This window comes from Lissotriton vulgaris, chromosome 4_1, assembly GCF_964263255.1.
Source record: "Lissotriton vulgaris chromosome 4_1, aLisVul1.2, whole genome shotgun sequence".
In the NCBI taxonomy this organism is placed as follows: domain Eukaryota; kingdom Metazoa; phylum Chordata; class Amphibia; order Caudata; family Salamandridae; genus Lissotriton; species Lissotriton vulgaris.
In genome coordinates, this window is record NC_141691.1 from 367,396,488 (window position 1) to 367,417,013 (window position 20,526).

General features: G+C 47.1%; 1 protein-coding gene across 1 annotated transcript in view; it reads right to left on the reverse strand.

Moving 5' to 3' along the window:
- Nucleotides 1-20,526, reverse strand: part of LOC147718758 (fibronectin type-III domain-containing protein 3a-like) — a 417,154-nt gene that overhangs the window by 259,952 nt on the left and 136,676 nt on the right. The window contains exons 9-10 of the mRNA XM_086918744.1: nucleotides 20,196-20,353; nucleotides 10,713-10,772 (exon numbers count right to left, since the gene is read on the reverse strand). Coding sequence (XP_086774870.1) covers nucleotides 10,713-10,772; nucleotides 20,196-20,353 — 218 coding nt within the window. The remainder of the gene's footprint in view (nucleotides 1-10,712; nucleotides 10,773-20,195; nucleotides 20,354-20,526) is intronic.

The window sequence follows — 20,526 nt, forward strand, 5'->3', positions numbered from 1 at the left end:
CATGTTTCTCCGCCACCTTCGCCAGAGCAGGGAGGAGGGAGATTGGTCTATAGTTGGCCCACTGTAAAGGGTCGAGCAGAGGCTTCTTAATGAGCGGGAGAATAAGAGCATGCTTCCATTCTTTAGGGACCACTCCAGAACTCAGAGACATGTTGAGCAAGGGGTTCAGCAAGTTGTTAATAGCTGGTGCCACCGAGCTCAGGCATTTGGCCGGACACGCATCCAAGGGGGATCCAGATTTCAACCGGGAAAGCAGCTCCAGAGAGGACTCGCAGGATAACGGGGGGAACGTCGAAAGAGTGGGCACCTGCTCGGCTGCAGCGGATGGAAGGACCTTCAGATCACTTTCCACAGCTGCGTCCACTTCCAGGGACTCCACCCGATCGAAAGAGTCCTGAATCCTACGGATCTTGTCAACAAAGAAGTCAGCAAGCTGCTTGATCCATATATGACTGTATATATGTTTTATTACTTTTAAACCATTGTATGGCTAAGAAACCATATCAATGCTTTTACAGTTCTATTTCGCAATACTTATCTTACTGTACGTACTTTTTATAATAACAATTATTGCAATTGTGGCAATACATTTCTCTTGTACGAGAAGAAAGACTGTTCAATAAATGTTAACCCTTTATTGACAAACGCCCGTCTCTCTATTCTCTACATCTCGTGAAAGTAAACTGCACTAGACTGACTGAGTGAAATCTATGTCTATTGTTTCACACGACCCTAGAGATCGACTCTTGATCTGAGGAGCAAAGTTGTCATGTTGCACGGTTGTTGGAAAACTGAATCCCTTCTTGTCTGTGCCAAGGAAGCTGATCACTTCCTATGCAGAGAAGAAAGTTTCCAGTGACCTCTGAGCTAGTTGGTAACACAACCCAATTAAGTTTAGCATAGTCAGTGGAGGCCTGGAATATAAGCAGTTCCACGTCGATACTACTGTTTATGTTATTCCAATGCGCAGGGCCTAGTGGGAAACTAGGAACTACACTACAATGAAAGTGACCCTGCATGAGCAGGACACCCCTTACAGCCTACCAAGGCCATTCTCACGGGTTGTAAGTGAAGGAGCCATATACCATACAGAGGGGCACTGCGTAATTACGCAATGATTATCTCGAAATTGGCTGCAACAAATCCTATCATCTTTGTTTGGTAACTTGAGTGGGTATAGAGGCGACTAACGCTGGGCAACTTTGAAAAAGGTCTTCTGCCCGTACCTTTTTCTACAGTGGGACACAATTTAATTCAGACACCACTTCAACTTCGACCGTCTGGGCACTCTGGACTTCGTTTGGGCTCGACTTAGTCTCCCCTCGAGTCTGCAGCATCATCTGTGCCTCTGCACCATACAGGAACCTTCCCAGGCCTGTGGGCATCCAAGACACCTGAAGGAATTTCTCTTGGAGTGAAGCAGTCATGTCCCTGCATCTGCAGGCACGGCACCTAAGCTGACCGGTCTGCTGATCTTGAGCTCCCACGTCTCCGAATGGCTTATCAACACAGGTGGTGGTTCTCCCCAGATGTCGAGGCATGCCCTCTCACCAAGTTTGAGGCCAGTATCCTTCGTATGAGCCTCAGGAACCAAACCCATGTGCACAGTGTTGACTTGCCATTGCAAAGGCTTGTTGGCTTCCTTCCACCAAGATCTTCAGGCTCTAAGGAGCCCCAACCTCAAGCATCTCCAGTGACCAAAATCTTCATCCACATAGCATCATTTGCACTGTGGCCTGTATCTTTTGGTGAGCTGCTCGAGGTCCTCTTGAGACTCCAGTGCCTCCAGCCTCTGGGTCCTGTTGAGTGTCATCTTTGTTTCATTTGGGCTACCCAGATTGCTCGAGCCTCTGGTCTGTCCTGACTCCGCTGCATGTGGTTAGCCCCCTGGACCTTGCTGGTCCCGACACTGCACCTTCTTCGACTTCCAGGTTGTTTGCAGTTGCCAAGGCTTGTTGGTGCTTCCGACAGTCACTGACACCTCAACTCTCGATATTCGACATGGGACAGCTCATGCACGGCTCTTGGTCGTCCACAGCATTGCCTGGTCCTCACAGCTGCAGAATCAAAGTCACTGTCAACTCTCCTGAGACTCCCGACATGGGTGGGCGTTCGTCTTCCAGGTCTCCAGGTCACTCCTGAGTGACATAGACTCGGTCCCCTCTGTTTGCAGGTACTCCTCAACCTGAATCCAGTTTTGGATTCCACTGGACACTTTCTCCTTCTCCAGCAGCGACATTTTACTGAAGTCCTTGGATTCGACCACGATTTCTGACACTACTTCACATCTATGCACCCGGTTTTCCTAGTGTAGGTAACGAGGATACTAGGGTATCCACAGGTGGGGTGGCTCTCCAACCTTTTGTCTTCCACTGGGTTTCTTCAGGATCCACTGGGGAGGGTCCTCAATCTTTAAAATTGCAACGAGACGTACGAGTTGATTTGTACGAAGAAAGAGGTTGTGTTCCCACATTGCACACGATCTCTCTGGGGTTCAAAGTCACTCACCTTGGGTGGGTCTTTGAGTCCCCGGCACTTCTAAGTGCTCTAGGCATTGTCTTGGCATGAGTCGTGGTTCTTATACCACTTTCTTTGTACATGGTTTGGTCCCCCCCTCGTGGTCTACTGTGTATTTTGCACTATTTACGTGATTTCTATGCAAAGTATTGTGTGAATTGTGCATACCTCCAGGTAGGAGATATCTGTATGTGTTAGTGAGTATTATATAATAAGGAAAATGTTACTTACCCAGTAAGCATCTGTTCTTGGCATGTAGAGCTGCAGATTCACATGCTTTGCATACTCCCGCCATCTAGTGTTGGTTCTGGATGTTTGCAAGTTTCAGTCTTTCCAGTCACAAAGTAGTGGACTCCTTCCAGTGATAGTGTAAATGGGTATCGACTTCATTGTTAGATTGTTTTCCCACACCGGGTCAGAATGGAGTTAGTAAAAGGCACAATAGAGATGTCCATGCGTATGAATACAAGATAAGAAAGAACTCCCTAAAGGTATTGGTACCCGGGAGGCAGGTGGGCGCATGTGAATCTACAGCTCTACATGCTAAGAACAGATGCATACTGGGTAAGTAACATTTTCCATTTGAGGCATGTGAGCTGTAGATCACATTCTTTGCATAGACTATACAGCCGTATTCTCCCAAAGCTGTGGCTAACCTGTAGCTGTTGTAGTTGTTTGAAAAATTGTTTAAAGTACTGCCTGACCTACATTAGCTTGTTGCCTCGCTAACTCATCTATACAATAGTGTTTGGTGAATGTGTGCGGTGAAGAGCATGTTGCTGCCTTACAGATGTCTGCTAAGGGAATATTCCCTAAGAAGGCCATAGTAGCCCCCATTTTACATGTGGAATGCGCTCTAGGGGGTATTGTCAAGGTTCTTTTCGCTTTTACATAACATGTTTGGATACATTTCACAATGCCCGATTTAGAAATGGGATTGAATTTGTGTGGTGGCGAAAAAGCAACAAAAATCTGTTTTGTTTTACAAAAATCTTTTGTTCTTTCTACATAATATAGTAGACCTCTTTCAAACATCTAGTGTGTGTAGAGCTCATTCTACTACAGAATCAGGTTGAGGAAAGAGTACAGGTAGCACAATTGATTGATGTGAAAAGCAGAAACACTTTAAGTAGAAATTTGGGATGGGTTTGAAGAACCACCTTGTCTTTGTGAAGTTGAAAGAAAGGATCTTGGGTAGTTAGTGCCTGGAGTTCCCCAACTCTCCTTAGGTAAGTGATTGAAATAATAAACGCAACCTTCAATGAGAGGAATTGTAATTGACACCTGTGCATTGGTTCAAAAGGTGACCCATTAGCCTTGTAAGGACTATGTTCCAGTTCCATACTGGTGCAGGTGGAACTCTTTGTGGTATTACTCTCTTTAGTCCTTCCATAAAGGCTTTAATCACTGGTACTCTGAATTGAGAGAAGTGTTGTCTGTTTTGAAAGTATGCAGATACTGCTGCTAAATGCAATCGTATGGATGTATAATCTAATCCAGATTGCTGCAAGTGTAAAAGGTAACATATGATGTTTCGTACTGAAGCTTCAAGGGGATTGGTATGGTTATTATTACAGTATATAACAAAGTGTTTCCATTTTGCTGCATAACACACCCTAGTAGTAGGTTTCCTAGCCTCTTTTAGGATATTCATACAGTCTGGTGGTAATTATAAACAACCAAACTCAATTACTTCAGGAGCCAAATCGCCAGGTTGAGTGACTTGGGATTTGGATGTCTGATTTCTCCATGGCTCCAAGTGAGGAGTTGCAGCTTATGGAGTGGAATTACTGAGAGCTCTAACAGGGTGGTGAACCAAGGTTGACATGCCCATGTGGGAGCTATGAGTTTGAGGGATGATTGCCTGAGTTTCCGAGCTACCAGAGGAAGGAGTGCAAGAGGCAGAAAAGTGTAGGCAAATATCCCTGTGCCTCATGGGAACAGTCCAGCCCGAACTGCCAAACCATGTCTTCCCTGGACCGGAAACAAGCATCCTGGGACCCAGATCAGTTGACTGGGGGTGAGTGTTTGATTTTCTCAAACGCTCCGTCCATCATCCCCTTTGGTATCGCTCAATTCATCCATAGGGCATTGCCTTTGGAGAGCGGGTGTGGGAACCTGGAGAAAAAGCTTGGGCATTTTGCTTTTTTGATCTGTGGCGAACAGCTCTATGTGAGGAAACCCATTGCTAAAAGTAGGGAAGAAGGACTTGGGGATAAAGTTCCCACTCGTGGATTTGCAGAATCTGCCTGCTGGGAAGGTCTGCAATTTGATTGTTTACTACTGGAAGGTGTTCTGCTAGGAGATAGATTTTGTGATGTATGGCCCATTTCCAAATGGCTTGTGCTAGGCATGACAGTTGGACAGAGTGTCTCCCGCCCAGTTTTGTATGTAATACATAGCTGTCATGTTGTCTGTGTGGACTAGGGCAGTTTTGTATATTAGGCGAGTTTGAAAGGCTTTGAGTGCTAGAAACACTGCTTGTAGCTCTAGGTACTTTAGTGTCCATAATCCTTGGATTGTGTGACTTTGGAGGTGAGCGCCCCAACCAGTGAGCAATGCGTCTGCTGTTAGCACTGTCTGTGGAGCTGGGTCGAGAAAGGGCCGCCCCTTAGATACATTTTGTAAGTTCCACCACTGCAGAGAGCGATGGGTGCAGCAGTTTACCAACATTAGATCAGTTAATCGACCCTGCGACTGGTTCCACTGACTTGCTAAGCATTCTTGAAGGGTACGCATGTGAAGTCTTGCGTGGGGAACAATTGTAATGCAAGATGCCATCATGCCTAGCAGTTGAATGAAGACTCGTGCAGGCAATGATTGGTTGGGGTGAAATGGAGTGAGAAAGGATTGTATACTGAGAATCCTGGCTGTAATGGGAGAGGCTAGAGCTTTGTGATCGTCTGCTGTGGCTCCCAGATAAGTTTGTGTGTTGGAAGGCTGTAGATGAGACGTCATCGCATTCACTGTAAACCCTAGTTGTTGAAGTAAGTGAATAGTGGTTTGAGTGCGTTGGAGACACATCTAGTAAGTACTGGCTTTGATGAGACAATCTTCCAGATATGGGAAGACATGGATGTGTTGTCTTCTCAGATGTGCTGCGACTACTGCCAGACATTGGTAAATACCATGGGAGCAGTGGTGACTCCAAACTGTAGCACTTTGAATTGGTAAAGGTGACCCGCTTTCATGAATCTGAGGTATTTTCGATGAGCTGGATGACTTGGAATATGAAAATATGCACCTTTTAAGCCTAGAATAGACATAAATAGACATAAAAATCGCCCTGCTGTAGAAGCGGGAGTTCTTGTTGAAGTTTTGCGATGTGGAAATGCTCTGAAATGTATGTAGGTGTTTAGTTCTCTGAGATCTAGAATAGGTTTCAAGGAGCAGTCTCTTTTTTGAGAATGAGAAAGTACAGGAAGTACACACCTGTCACTTGTTGTTGTAACGACACAGGTTCTAGGGCTCCTTTGAAGAGGAGAGACTGTACTTTTTGATGAAGTAGATGTAAATGTTCTGGTGATATTTTGTGAGAACGTGGTGGTATGTTTGGAGGACTGTTGGTAAGCTCCAGGCAATAACCATGTTGGATGATTACTAACATCCATTTGTCTGTAGTGATAGGTTGCCAAATGGGGAGGAATTGTAGAAGACGTTCCCCGGTGTTTGATGATCGGGGAGAAGTGTAGGTAAGTCACTGCTTAATGGGAGAGGGAGAATTACGCGGTGCGGAACCCTTGCCTCAACCTTTATTATTGTTACCTCTATATCCCCCTCTAAAGAAACCCCTTGTAGCGGATGATTTATTGTTGCCTTTGTAAGGGGTGGCAGTATTGTCTGAGGATATGAATTTGGACCCCCCACGGTAGAAGGAGCAACCAAAGAAGCCCCGGTTATAGAGAGACTGCAGAGCACCCATAGACCTGGCTACCTCAATGTCATTTTTCATCTTTTCTAATGATTTGTCTACTTCAGGCTTCAATAGATATTCCTTGTCAAAAGGAGTGTTTAAAATAGACTGTTGCACTTTGTGAGAAAGTGCCATCTTTCTGGCAATGGTATGCTCCCACTTTTTTCTGAATTGCTGATGTGCTTTGACTGAGTGTGCCCTGGGCTCCTGCCAACCAGGTGCCAAGGGCCTGTGTTCCTTCCCTAAAAACTGTGGTGAAACAAAACCCAATTGGCATCTCTGGCCACCAATCAGCCCCTAGTAAATGGTACCCTAGGTACCCAGGGCATGGTGACCAGAGAAAACCCCTAAGGGCTGCAGCACTTATTGTGCCACCCTTAGGGGCCCTGTACCTGGGTACCCACCCACTGCCTTTGGCAGGGTGAGTGCCTAGGTACAGAACTAAACGAAGAGTCGACATGGCACACATCCCTGTATGCCATGCCCACAAACCCACTGCCCTGGCATACATTAGTCACCCCTCTAGCTAGGTGCCCTATGCCAGTGGTGTGGGCCCAGGTGCATGAGCCCTGTCCCCCTACAGTACACAGGGCCATTCTTGGGCACTGTAAGTGCAGTGATGCCAATAAGAGTATATGGTGCTGGGAGGTTGTCATTACGAACTCCACAGTACCATAATGGCTACACTGAAGACTGACATGTTTGGTACCAAACTTCTCAGCACATTAACCCACACTGATGCCAGTGTGAGATTTAATGTAAAATGCACCAGAGGGCATCTTAGAGATGCCCCCTGAAAACCTAACTTACAATCCACGTCTGGGTGAGTGGCTGCAGAGGCTGCCACACAACAGACATGTTGCTGGACCCCTGGGTAGAGGAGCCCCCGCTCTCCTGGGCCTGCAACAATGCATATCCTGGGCGAAGTGCTAGGTCTCCTCCCCCAAGATGGGCAGGGGGAAGCTTCAAAGGCATGCCGCCTCTGTGAGCTTCTCCAGACCATTTGTTATACCCAGCAGCCAGCCCCCACCAGTCCTGCCCCTCACTCTGCGGGAAGACTGGCGGGAAAAACTAAGTCAGGAAGGGGGGTGTGCCAGCCTGTGCCAACCCCACCCCTCAGGTGGAGGAGACTAGGTGAAGCACGACCCAGGGCTACAGCCATCTTGGAGATGGGGAGCCCTGCCCAATCACAGCTAGGCTCCTACCCCCCTCCCACAGGAGAGGAGCAGGCTAGGGGGTGTACACACCCCAGGGCAGGGACCCATGGGTCCCTGTTCTTGCCCTACCTGTAATGCCCCTAAATTCAGTATTTAAGGGCTCCCTGAACCTTCCTTCCTCAGATCCCGATACGAAAAGAAGAAAGAAGATCAAGAAGAGGAAGACCCGTCATGCAGGCTAACAACAGGACACCAACAACTGACTTGGCCCCAGCCCTACCGGCCTGCCGATCCTGGAATCTGCTCCTGCTTAATCCCGGCGACTCCTGTAGACAGCAACCTTGGAACACCCGGAGGACCTGCCTGCCTTGACCCTCTTGAAGACTGGGACTACCATCTGCAGGGGCTCTGCTGCAACAACCCACCTGGTGCCAACCAGGAAGCTCCAGACCAGCCCACTCTGCACCTGCCGAGCCCGGGCCGGGCCCAACCGAACCAAGACCACAAGAACGACCCCCTGGCGACTGGGACTCGAAGTCCAGTACCCAAAGACCCTCCTCGACGAACCAGCCGACGCCTGCAGACTCAGAACCAGTGGCCACCCCAACCGCGACCAGCCGAGGGTAAGCTTTTTCAACACCCGAAGGCACCCCTGCACCCGGCGCCCTACAGCCCCCTGTGCCTCCCTTTGGGGTACCGACCTGTGCTACAAGATCCCAACTTACCTCTTGACGTGCTGGTACCCCCTGGAGAGTCTCCGTCCCCGAGCCTGCAGCCTTTGTTCCTTTTTTACCTTTCCCAGGGTGGTGTGGTCAGACACCACTCTAGGTTATAATTCTATCTGGGCCCCTTTCAATAGATCTGGTGTCAAAAAAAGTAATCCAGCCAAGCTAAAGAACCACAGGGGGGATGAATAATACATATAGTCTGGATCCAGTGCCCTTAACTTTTCCAATGCATCCACCAAGCCAATCTCCTTTTCCAAACTTCGAAGAGCCTTAAACACCTGTGGTTTTCGACCTACATAGTTACTGGCTGTGCCCCATTGCTGGCTCCCTGATCTGTTGAATCATCACAAACATAAGGAGATGGCCATATTGACAATTCTAGTGTCAAAAAATCCAGGATGCCTGGATCGCCCCATACACTGAAGATAAAGTAAAAGACACTGTGCTGTATTCACATTTAATAATTGCCCAGTGTCCATATCTGTCTACCATACTATGTATTCACTTCCACATCAGTCAGCCAGCACACTAGAAGCTGGTAGGTTTTCAGGGGGCACCTCTAAGGTGCATGTCATAATAAATCTAGTACTGGCAACAGCTTAGATTTATTAAGACTGGGTGTTTCAATGAAGCCACTATGTAGCTGGCAAACTCGTAATGACCAGGGCCCAGTACATTACATGGCTTCCCTGTTCGCTTGCAATATCTAGTAGTATATAATAGAAATTACAGGGTCATACTGCTCTTGCAGATATGTCCTGACATAGAATATAATGCACCCTGCCTTAAGACTGCAAGGCCTACTGTAGGGATGACTTGCATATATCATATGCACTGATTTGGGCATGGTACCCAGGGGTGTGTGCCATGTCGTGTTTTCACCATGTCACGCAGGTTGACATAGACATGCTGCAGCCCTTAGGGACATTCTGAGATACCCATTCCCTAGGTACCAGAGGAACGATTTACTAGGGACTTACCGAGGTGCCACAGTTTATGCCAATTGGCTTTTAACTTGTTTTAGGGAACAAGTCTTGGCACTGGGGCCTGGTTAGCAGGCTTACAGTTCACTTCCAGCCAAACAATTCAGTAATGGTGAGCAAAACTTGGGGGTGAACATGACAAAAGGGGCACTTTCCTACACAATCACCTTGTCCCACCTCCAAACAAAAGAGAATGAGACTAATCTTTCCCAAGAGAGTCTTCAGTGCTAAGTGGAAGAACCTGGAAAGTCTATCTGCATTGGCATGGTCAGTCCCAGGGCTTTGTTCCACTGCAAAGTTCATTCTCTGTAGGGAGATGGACCACTTCAACAGTTTGAGTGTAGTAAGCTGGCTCTCTATATAATGCACTAAAAGAAGTACACTGTGTAGAAAGCCAGTGAGACCCCGATTTTTACACAGAGACTAATGTAGATACAACTAACACCCTATCTGTGATAGTGTGGGTGAGCAGTGAGGCTTATCACCGGGTAGTGCTAAGCATTTGTTGTACTGACAGAGGCAATAAATGAGACACAACAAATATATTGAGACTAATTTGCAAAAAGTAATATTTAATTTTGTATCATTTTTCAGACCAAGAACCTTGTTCACAGGTAAGTACTTATTTTGTTATGAATTTTCAAAGTTCGGAAACTAACTCACAGGTGTGAGCAATTGCGCACAATCCTCTCCTATGGGAGAAAAACAATAAATGTTTAGAAAATTGTGTAGGCGGTTTTGGGGTTCACCTTCTGGTTTTATGGTAGTAGGAAACCCAGGTCCAATGTTCCACCAGCAGATCGTCATGTGCGTCCCTGATTCGGCCGGAGTAGTTAGTCGTAGGCACGCTACAAAAAAGGGGTGCCACCTCAATAAAAGGTTTGTACCCACTAAACAGCAATTTACCACAGCCAATCACTGTGAGCTGAAATGCAGATAGCAACTGTAGATAGTGACATAGAAGACCAACACAATAAAGAATGTCTGCAGTCTGAGAAGCTTCTAGAATTACCATGCTGAGAAGGCATTATTCCCTGCTTACTGATCTGTTCATTCACCTGTTTTTCAGATACAATCAGAAATTTAATGAACTCTCAAGTTTGTGCTTTGTAAAACAATGTTTTAATAATCATCCAAACAAAATTAGCGGCTCTAGCTGTGCATGCTAAATTAGGTGTGCATCACTCCCAAAGATTATTTAAAGGTAGCCCTCTGGGATCAGGACTAGAACAGACCAGCATGATTAAATTAATAAACTGGTTGAAATATTGAGTAATATAAAATACGAAAGGAGTCCAAGTGTTACAAATGTTCTAGCCTTATTTGAGTGACCACATGCAAAAACATTTTTTTAAACTGATACAGGCATGCACAATCGCTTGGGTTGCAAAAAGATTATGGATCTCAGTTTTACCTGGCGTGATATTCAGTTGCTGGTCGTAGGTCCAGTAGGCTAAATGTTGTTTCTTCACCTCTACAAAATAAAATAAATGCAGAGCTAAATAAAATAAATAAACTTGACTAACATTTCATTTGGAAACAAAGCATAAGGGAAGTTAGGAGCTTAGGAATTTATAATATGTTACAGCAATATAAAACTAAACCAGCCTGAGCATTTGAAGAGAATTAAGGCTAACTCATTTACAGGTTTCTAATGAGTTGCTTAACTCCTGAAGATTCCTTACATTATTCCACTCCCAGGTGCTACAGCAGTTCTGGAAATGTTTGAAGCAATGTGGAGCTGCCAATGCTGTACCTCTTTTGTATGATCCTACCATTCCAAATTGTTGGACTGATGATGCTGGTTTTTTAACTTTGTGATACTCTGGGTCCTGCAGTCCAGACCCTGTGCATGTGCTCTGACCTCCTAGTATGGGTACACTTGGCTAATACCAGAGTGACTTATATAACTTCCCTATAAGTCCTAGTATATAGTACGAGAGGTACCCTGGGCTAGAAGGTTTTGCCAGGGCCAAAACTTCCTTTTTAATATTAATCAAGCGCAATTTTAGGGAAGGCCTAGGTAGCCAACCAGACAGCGTACCTCATATTGAAAAGAAGGTCTTCTTCCTTTCATGTTTAAAATGCCCTAATCTTCAAAACACAAAATTGCAGTTTTTACTGTAGCGAGGTAAATTCGTTATGAGGATTAAACTCCAGGGGTGAGCATAGAGCTCCTCACAGTGGAAGAAGAATTGCACCGCCTTGGATTTGGCTAGAGAGGGGTATCTTGGGATAGTTTCGTAGCCAAACCCCAAGGAAGTAAAGTAAAGTGGGAAGAGTTGCCTCGTGGGAAAATCTGGCCTATTAGCAAATGAGTTCTTCCCTCCCACAAACGATAAGATGGCATAAAAGTTGCATCATAGTCCCGCAAACCTCAGATCAGTACTGAACTGGAAGAGATAGACAGAAGGACTGCACCTGCTGAACCCAAGGGACCCACATGAAGAGGACTGAGTTTGATGTGCCCACTAGTGGAAAAAAGACTTTATGTGCCCAGAAAGAAGAACTGCACTCATGCTTGCTGGACCCAGCAGAAAGAGGCTGAAGCCAAGATGGACTATGCCTGCTGAACCCGAAGGACCAGCTTTGGCAAGTCAAGGAAACAAGCCTCCACTTGTGCCAGGACAGAAGAAATTACTCCAAGGTCTAGTTCAGTAGCCCTCTGTGTATGAAGCTGGCTCCGTACATACTATACCAAGGTAAAGTAAAGTGTGCAGAGAATCCAGTGGGACCTCAAAGGTAGGCAGAGGTAAAAGTAGATAGCACCTTACTCTCTATTTGTGGTAGCGTGGGTGAGCAGTAAGGCTTTATCAGAGGGTAGTGTTAAGCATTTATTGTACTGACTCAGGCAAGTAATGTCACACACACAAAGGCTGTACTCAGACCTATTTGTTTGTATAAAAATATTATTTAGATACTTTATTTCTAGAACCAAGCCAGGCCTGGTGTAGGTGAGTGAAATAATACTTTGCATTACTTATGCAATCATTTACAGTTGAAAGCTGGTTCAAAAGCAATTGGTTGATTTACAGTCAATCATAAGAATTACTATTAAGTTACTTTGTAGATTACAGTACACGTTGCTTCTTGGATTTTGTTTTTAAGTTACTTCTGCTAATCAGTGTGATAGGCCTAGGTACCACTTCGAGACATTTCATAGACAAAAGGTAAGTAATTCCCTTTGAGTACATTTGCAGTTTTTCAAGTTTCCTTACAAACCAACTTCACGCTTAGACGAATTTTCAAAGAAAAGCAGTCAATGCAATCCTTTGGGAGGAAATTATTATTATTATTATTAGGGCGGTCTTGTATAGCGCATGGTTACCCTGGAGCATCCCAGTGTTAAGTCATCAGTTTACAGGGAAGTACTTTTTTCTAGGATTGTTATTCTGGGGGTAGAACCAGGGTTCCCTCAAGATCGAGGATGCACTATCAAAGCACCCTGAGTGGCACTAGGGCAGCCTGGTGCAGAATGCTGAGGCCCAATGTTATCTAAAGGGGAATGGGGGTCTCCGGTTGGTGGCTGCTCACGAGCAGGCCACGGGTTGTGGGAGCAAAGCTCCCGGTGTTAGGCTCAGGGCCTAGGGGGATCCGAGTTAGCACACTAGGTCCACCTGCAGCGGCACAGGGGCGGCTGGGTGCAGGGTGCTGTTTTGGCGTTGGATGGCCTGTTGGTTCCAAAGGGAGTTGCCGGTTTGGGATTTTGACTGCATACAGCAGGCTCAGTCCTGGAAGACGCCCGGGAGGAACCAACAGCTGGGCAGGTAAGTTGGAGGGCTCGGAGAGGTAGGTGCACCTTGGGTTCCCTTCTACAGGGAGCAGGGCAGCTGGATGCAGGGGTGTCTTTTAAGATTGTATTTCACCTTACACAGCCACTCAGGGTTCGGGGGGCTTTCGTGCAGGGGCTGCAGGTGACGTCGAGGAGTCCTGGAGGGGTCAATCCATGGTGGACTCGGGCTCTGGAGCGCTGGGGACAAGGCAACTTTTGGCAAAGGATCTCTGGAAACTGCAGACGTGCTGGTAGGGCTGGAGCCAAGTCAGTTCTTGTCTGCCATCTCCTCTGCTGGGCGTCTTCTTTCGTTCTTCTTCTTAGGTTGCTGGAACCTGTCTTCTTGGTTCAGGGCTGCCCCTTAAATACTGTATTTAGGGGAGTTTTAGGGGTCTTGATGTCAGTAGCCAATGGGCTACTGACCTTAGGGTGACTACCGCCTTGGTGTGCTCACCCCATGGGGTGGGGTGGGAGTGTGGGTCGTGGGGCACTATCCCTAACCTTGATTGGAGAGTGGGCTTCCCCTCGCCTCCCCCACCTGAGGGGTGGGCTTGGCAGAGATGGGCACACCTGCTGAACTGTTCTACTTCTTTCCTGCCTTTATTCCCGCTGAAAAAGAGGGGATACAGAAAGGGGCCATGATCCTGATAGCAGGAGAGGCTGGGGGTTCTCGTTACAAAGGGGGGAAGGCCTTTCACACTCCCCTGCCACAAATGGCTCTTCCTGACCTGGGGAGGTGAGAACACCTTCGCCCAGGAAAGGCTTTGTTTCTGGGCTCAGGGAGCGAAGGCTCTCACTCCAGGGGTCCATAAACATGTCTCGTGGTGGCAGGCTGGTGTTTACCAGTCAGGGAATCCACCAGAAGCTGGTCTTTTTTCAGGGGGCATCACTAAGATGCCCTTTGAGTGCATTTGTATAATAAGTCCCACACTGGCATCATTGTGGATTTATTATGCTGAGATGAGAAGCTTGCTACCAAACTTCCCACAATTCAGTAAAGCCATTATGGTGCAGTGGAGTTTGAAATGACAAACTCCCAAACCATACACTCTTTATAGCTTTACTGCATGTACACTGTCTAAGAATGGACTTAGACACGGTAGGGGGACAGTGCTCATGGAACTGTACCCTCACCAGTGGTATGGTGCACCCAGTTAGAGAGGTGTCTTACCGATACCATAGGCAGTGGGTTGCAGGCATGGCACACAGGAATGTGTGCCATGTCGACTCTTCACTTTTCTGTGGACAGAGAGGAGCCAATTGGGGGTACAAAGGTACAGTTTTGGGAAAGAACACAGGCCCTGGGAACCTGATTGGCAGGGACCCATGGCACATCAAGTCAAAGTGCATCACTAATCTGGCAAAAGGGGGGGCTACTACAACAGAAAACCAGCTTCCTACACTGTTCAGCACCAGGAACACAAACTTGGAAGAACCTGCACTAAAGAACTAAAATAGGCGCTGAAGTACCCTGTCTGTGCCACAGCAACCTAGTCCTGACCTACCCGAGGTGGCCCCAAGTCAGTGGTAGACATGCCAATGTCAAAGTGGGCTCTAGTTAAGCTGCATGAAAGAAGAACGTGCCTACAGGCAACCGCTGAAGGGGGGCGCTGGAGGGCACACAGCGACATGGCTGCGATGTAACGCAGCTCCGCCGGACAGAGCAGAAAACATTTAACAATCCTACCGTTCTCGTCAACGACTGGAAACAATATTGAACTGCTGAATGTCCCCAACAACTTTCGAACAACACTTGGGTCCTCCATGTGCTGCTCCTCATCGTTTTTTCAACAATTTCCGCTTGCAAGCCGGCGCTTCCAAGATGGCGGCTCCGGTCTCCTAGCTTCAGCGCTGAAAAACCTGCGCGCTGCCTAAAATGGGCGCTGAAGTACCTGTCTGTGCCACAGCAACCTAGTCCTGACCTACCCGAGGTGGCCCCAAGTCAGTGGTAAACATGCCAATGTCAAAGTGGGCTCTAGTTACGCTGCATGAAAGAAGAACGTGCCTACAGGCAACCACTGAAGGGGGGCGCTGGAGGGCACACAGCGAAATGGCTGCGATGTAACGCAGATCCGCCGGACAGAGCAGAAAGCATTTAACAATCTTACCATTCTCGTCAACGACTGGAAACAATATTGAACTGCTGAACGTCCCCAGCAACTTTCGAACAACACTTGGGTCCTCCATGTGCTGCTCCTCAGCGTTTTTTCAACAATTTCCGATCGCAAGCCGGCGCTTCCAAGATGGCGGCTCCGATCTCCTAGCTTCAGCGCTGAAAAACCTGCGCACTGCCTGTCAATAACAACGCACTTTGGAGATCCCTGATGGTACCGGCTGTCTGGTCGACAGAAATCTGGCCGGAGCAACACGCAAAAACGGGCGACTATTTAACTGCAGGTGAGAGCCGTGAGACTGCGCGCCAGAAGGGCAGCGGCTCGGTGGTGATCTTCCGGACCGAGATTCACTACTGTGGTAAAGTATGCGGGATATCTCAACGGCCATTGTCCCAGTTGGGTGCCCGGATGTACGTCGCTGTCCCAAGACGTCCCAGAGACATGAGGCTCGATACTGCCTGGACTCCTGCCTGGCCCGCTGACATGCTGCCCCACTGGCCTAATCAAAACGCTAGGCCGCACTCTGCCACTACACTCCAGGAGTGGGGGGGGGGGGTCTAGGAGGCTGGCAGAGGAGACTACACTTTCCCGCCTTGTGGCCTGCATCTGCACCGGTGCCGCCACATGCAAAGAACGGGGCTGTGGGGCTCACAACTGCCACTCTAGGGAACCAATACTTAAGCACATGCCGGCAGACTGGCGGGGTGCCTTGGATCAGGCGCATATGGGCTTAGGGGCAATTATAACGCAATCCTTTCTACTGTGAATCCTCTGCGACTATACACCACATCTTCCCACCCGGATTATCATCCGCCTGATATTGTTGCTGGTGCACAGTGGGACGTCATTGACACAGGGACCTGAAAGAGACAAGCCCCCTAATTGCGGACAACTACAACCCTAACTCTCAATTTGTCTCTATGTAAAGGGGTGCATTGTGGTCTGGTTAGGAGCTGGAATATATCACAGATACCGCATTCTGCAACTAGTCTCTGCACGTAGTCCTACTCTTCGCCATGGGGAAGTCCGAGCGCAATCAGCCACGGCTGACTTTCAAACCACACAAGTCCAGCAAATCTAGACAACAAACCGCATTGGACTAGGAGGCCGAAACCACCCCCGAACCAATCTAACATCCATCAAGAAGACACTATTGGCCGTACAAAACAGCTTGCAAACAATAGATGGTAAAATTGACAACTTAAATCTCCGAATGGATCACATGTCCACCAAACTTGATAAGCACGCGCTGAGGCTGTGGGAGGCTGAAACCTGTATCTATGAAGCCGAAGATGGACTGCAGCAAACAGCTGAGAAAACGCTTGCCCTGAAAAAAGTGCTCGCTGTGATCCAGGCGAAAAATGAAGATTTAGAAGCCAGATCTCGGCGCAATAATTTACGCATCACGGGACTGCCCGAATCCACCAACACCGATACGTCGAGAACTTGCTCCAAGCTATATTCGGGGCCGCAAAAGTCTCCAAAATGCTGATTGTGGAGCATGCTCACAGAACTTTGATAGCCAGACTGCTGCTGGGGGCCCCTCCGAGGCCTCTGATAGCACGCTTACTCAATTACAGAGACCAAGACACTATCCTACAGCTCACCAGAGAATAAGGGGATTTTGTTCATGAAGGGAACCATCTTGCGTTCTATCCAGACTTCACATCAGAGGTACAAGCAGCGTGAAAAGAATATCTCCCAGCCAAGAAGCTCCTTACTGCTGAGAAGATCCCCTATGCAATGTTACACCTTGCACGACTGCGGATAGACATCGATGGGAATGCCAAGATATTTCACAACCCCAAATCGGAATTGGACTTTGTGAAAAACCTCAAGCGACGACATTGTGACACATCCAACTGCACTGGCAGTGATGAGGATACGTCCCACCAGGAGGGCTTTGAATGAAGGTGGGCGGCGCCTGCCTGACTGTTGCCGACTTTCTTGTGGGTGCCGGGGAGTGGCAATGGATGGCCTAAACACTGGACTCAAGCTTGTGATGAGAAACTACCAACACTGTGGTCTTTGTCCTGGTTGCTGATCTGGCAGATAAGAGTTTATCATTTTTGGGGGGGATTGTTTCGATTCTTAGCTTCTTGACTTTACTAGGCGATGGTGGGAACACAGTTGACTGGTTCTCTGTCCACCTCCCGTACATCTTGGGAGGGGAACTGTGTCTCTATGCGCCCCACTGGGAGATCCCCATCACTGTTGATTTTGTGTGTTTTGTTTGTCATTTTGGGGAGGGTGTTGGGATGGCTTTGGCAGGTTGGGGTTGCTGAAGTGGGTGGGGGGCTGGGTTTCCGGGATTGCAACAACGAGGGACACCTAGGTGGAGTTACTTTTTTTTGGCCGTGAGATGAGACTCTGGGTCAAGTTCGGTTCATATTTGCCTATGTTTTTCCTGATGGTACTGTAGATAATGTTTGAGATTGCATGTACTGAATTTTTTATTATGTGTTAACTCGCACTTTAAGGATACGAACACACCACCACTATGGTATTAGGTGACAGATGTAAACTTCTAACATGGAACGTTCGCGGACTCAACACTCCTCAAAAGATCAGAAAGATATTTGCACATTTGGATAGACAGGGAATACAAGTCTCACTATTACAGGAGACGCACCTTACCACCAAGTCGGAGGCAGGGCTCGCACGTAGATGGGCCGGATACAAACTAGCTCCGTCATTTTCTGCTTACGCTAGAGGAGTTCTGATCCTGATCAAAAAAGATATACCATTTATGCCCATTCACACATATATTGATAACGAGGGAAGCTGTGCCAAGGTTCATGGTAAGCTGGGTATGACACTGGTTACTATTGTAAACATTTACGGCCCGGTTGTGGATGAACCTTAGGTTTTTCATTGCATGGTTATTGAGCTGCTTTGCTGACCGGAATCCACAACAATATGCGGGGACGATTTTAACACTCATCTGGATCCACTGCGAGACAAATCCAGCCCTCACATCTCTAGCACACTCAATGTGGCTCACTGTATAAGAAGCGCTATGGTGGAATTTGGGTTACTAGAAGTTTGGCGCAATAGAGATGCTGATACATGCATGGTACACATGTCACACCCGCTGACAATAGCTGGTCCTGCCTTGACTATTGGCTCCTGGGTGAGAAACCCAATGACTGGGTCACAGAGGTCGAGATCCTACCTCGCACACGGGCTGATCACAACCCAGTGCGACTGGCACTCACTATTCCCACAAATCAGCAACGCCCATTTACCTGACGATTCGCAGCGGAAGCTCTTCGGATCCTATGTATGCAGACACTATCCGTAGAGCGATAACACAATATTTTGACTTAAATGTTGGAACAGTTGACAGTGCGGCCACCTTGTGGGAGGCCTTCAAAGTGACTATAGGTGGGGTTTGCATCAGCACCACAGCTGGAATCCTATGGGACATCAGAGGTCAATTGCAAAAGTTAGAATCTTCATTGATGGACCTTGAGCGGGAATATGCATCTGCACCATGTGCATCCACATTAGCTCGCATACACGAGGCACTTCTGGAACATGACTCGCTAGCAAAACAAGAGATCAACTGCATCTCACGTAGACATGTCGCTATAACATACGGGGAAGGGAGCAGGCCGGGCAGGCAACTGGCCCTTAAACTGAAGTTCAGAGCAGAGCACCATCATATCTCAAAAATAGTGCATGATCAGGGAAAAAGAGCACTACGCACCCCAGGACATTAGACCAATTCAGTGATTGTTATAAATTTATGTACAACTCTCGTGGGAGCCTTGATGATAATGCACTGGAAGACTATCTTTCCAGTGCATGATTAGGAGATGGGCAGCGTGAATACCTCAGCCAACCCATTGGCAAGGCCGACGTGAGAGCCACTATTCTTTCTCTATCTAATAAAAAGGCGCCAGGACTGGACTTCTAAATGATTTACACTTTTCCTTTGATTTACCTGCCTGCTTTGTACCACATCTACCCAGGACTGAGAAGGGTTCATCCCACCATGCCAGAAGCGACTCCACTGCCTACTCCTCAACAAGCGCTCCATACACAAGCATTCCACCAAATTATAGGACCTCATCATCAGCCTCACACAACGCATTTCTCTACAAGATCTGGCTCAACCCCAGATGCCTCCCGGACAATGCCACAGCCAATTACAATGGATATAAAATCACTCATCAGGAACGCACCAACAAGTCAGGAAGCGATACAGCTATTATCTACAAACAGATTACATAGTGCACCAACACCTCCATTCCCATGGAACATCTCAACTTCAAGCTCCACATTGACGACAAGACAAACATCAGAGGCACCCTTGCATACTGACCCCTGGGTATGAGCTCCAGTTTCTGCAGACTTCACTGCACCCCTAGCCTTACACTCCGAGGACTACATCTTCGTCAGCTATCTAAATATACACGTCAACGACAATTACACTGCACAACTCCTTTACAAAATGAGCAGCCTCGGATTGAACCAGATCACCTATAACCCTACGCACGAAGTAGGACAAACGCTGGACTCATCTCCAGCAATAAATACAGCCACATCAGAGACCTCACATGGACCGATCGCTCCATCATCCACTTTAGCATTTCCAGTTCCCGCACAGCCACCAAAATGACCAGCATGCCAGCCCTGTCCTAGCAACAAGCTCTTTATCTAATTTCCCATGTACCAAATCTAAGATACCTTATATGACTAAGTGTCCTCTGGGGACCCAAAGGTTCAAATGGATATTTGTTACCTCACATTTTTATTAATGGTTTGTTGGCCAAAAGTATTCAATGCAGAATCAGGGGTAAATCAAACATTTCTGAGCCAGCAAAGACATAAAATGACTATGTGGTTTGAGGTTCAATTTGTTTCAAAATAAAATAACCACTCTGTTTTTATCCATGAAAATGGCAATGCATGGATATCTAAAACGCATGGAAATTCGAAAAAGAAAGAGAAAAAACATGTGGTACTGCTGTAATTAATAGAAAAGCCAATCAACTGTACCTACTTGTGCACCGATTTGAACTTTCCATTTTTGCCGTTATTTGACAACATCAATTCATATGTAAATAGCGCAGTTACATTATCAACACAACGGTCTTCATTTTCTGGAACAACTGGTATACTCCAGGTTAAGACAGCAGATCGAGCCTGCACATTTGATACCTAAAAAGGATCAAAAGATAAAAACATATATAAACAAAAACGACAAAGCGAGCCATTGTGGCATTTCTTTAAGTTACATAAGCAAACATGCTAATGTGAACCCACTAGGTCATCCCTCCCCTGTGCTTTGAGGTTTACTAAAATGTTCCAGATTATGAACATTGGAGGAGGTG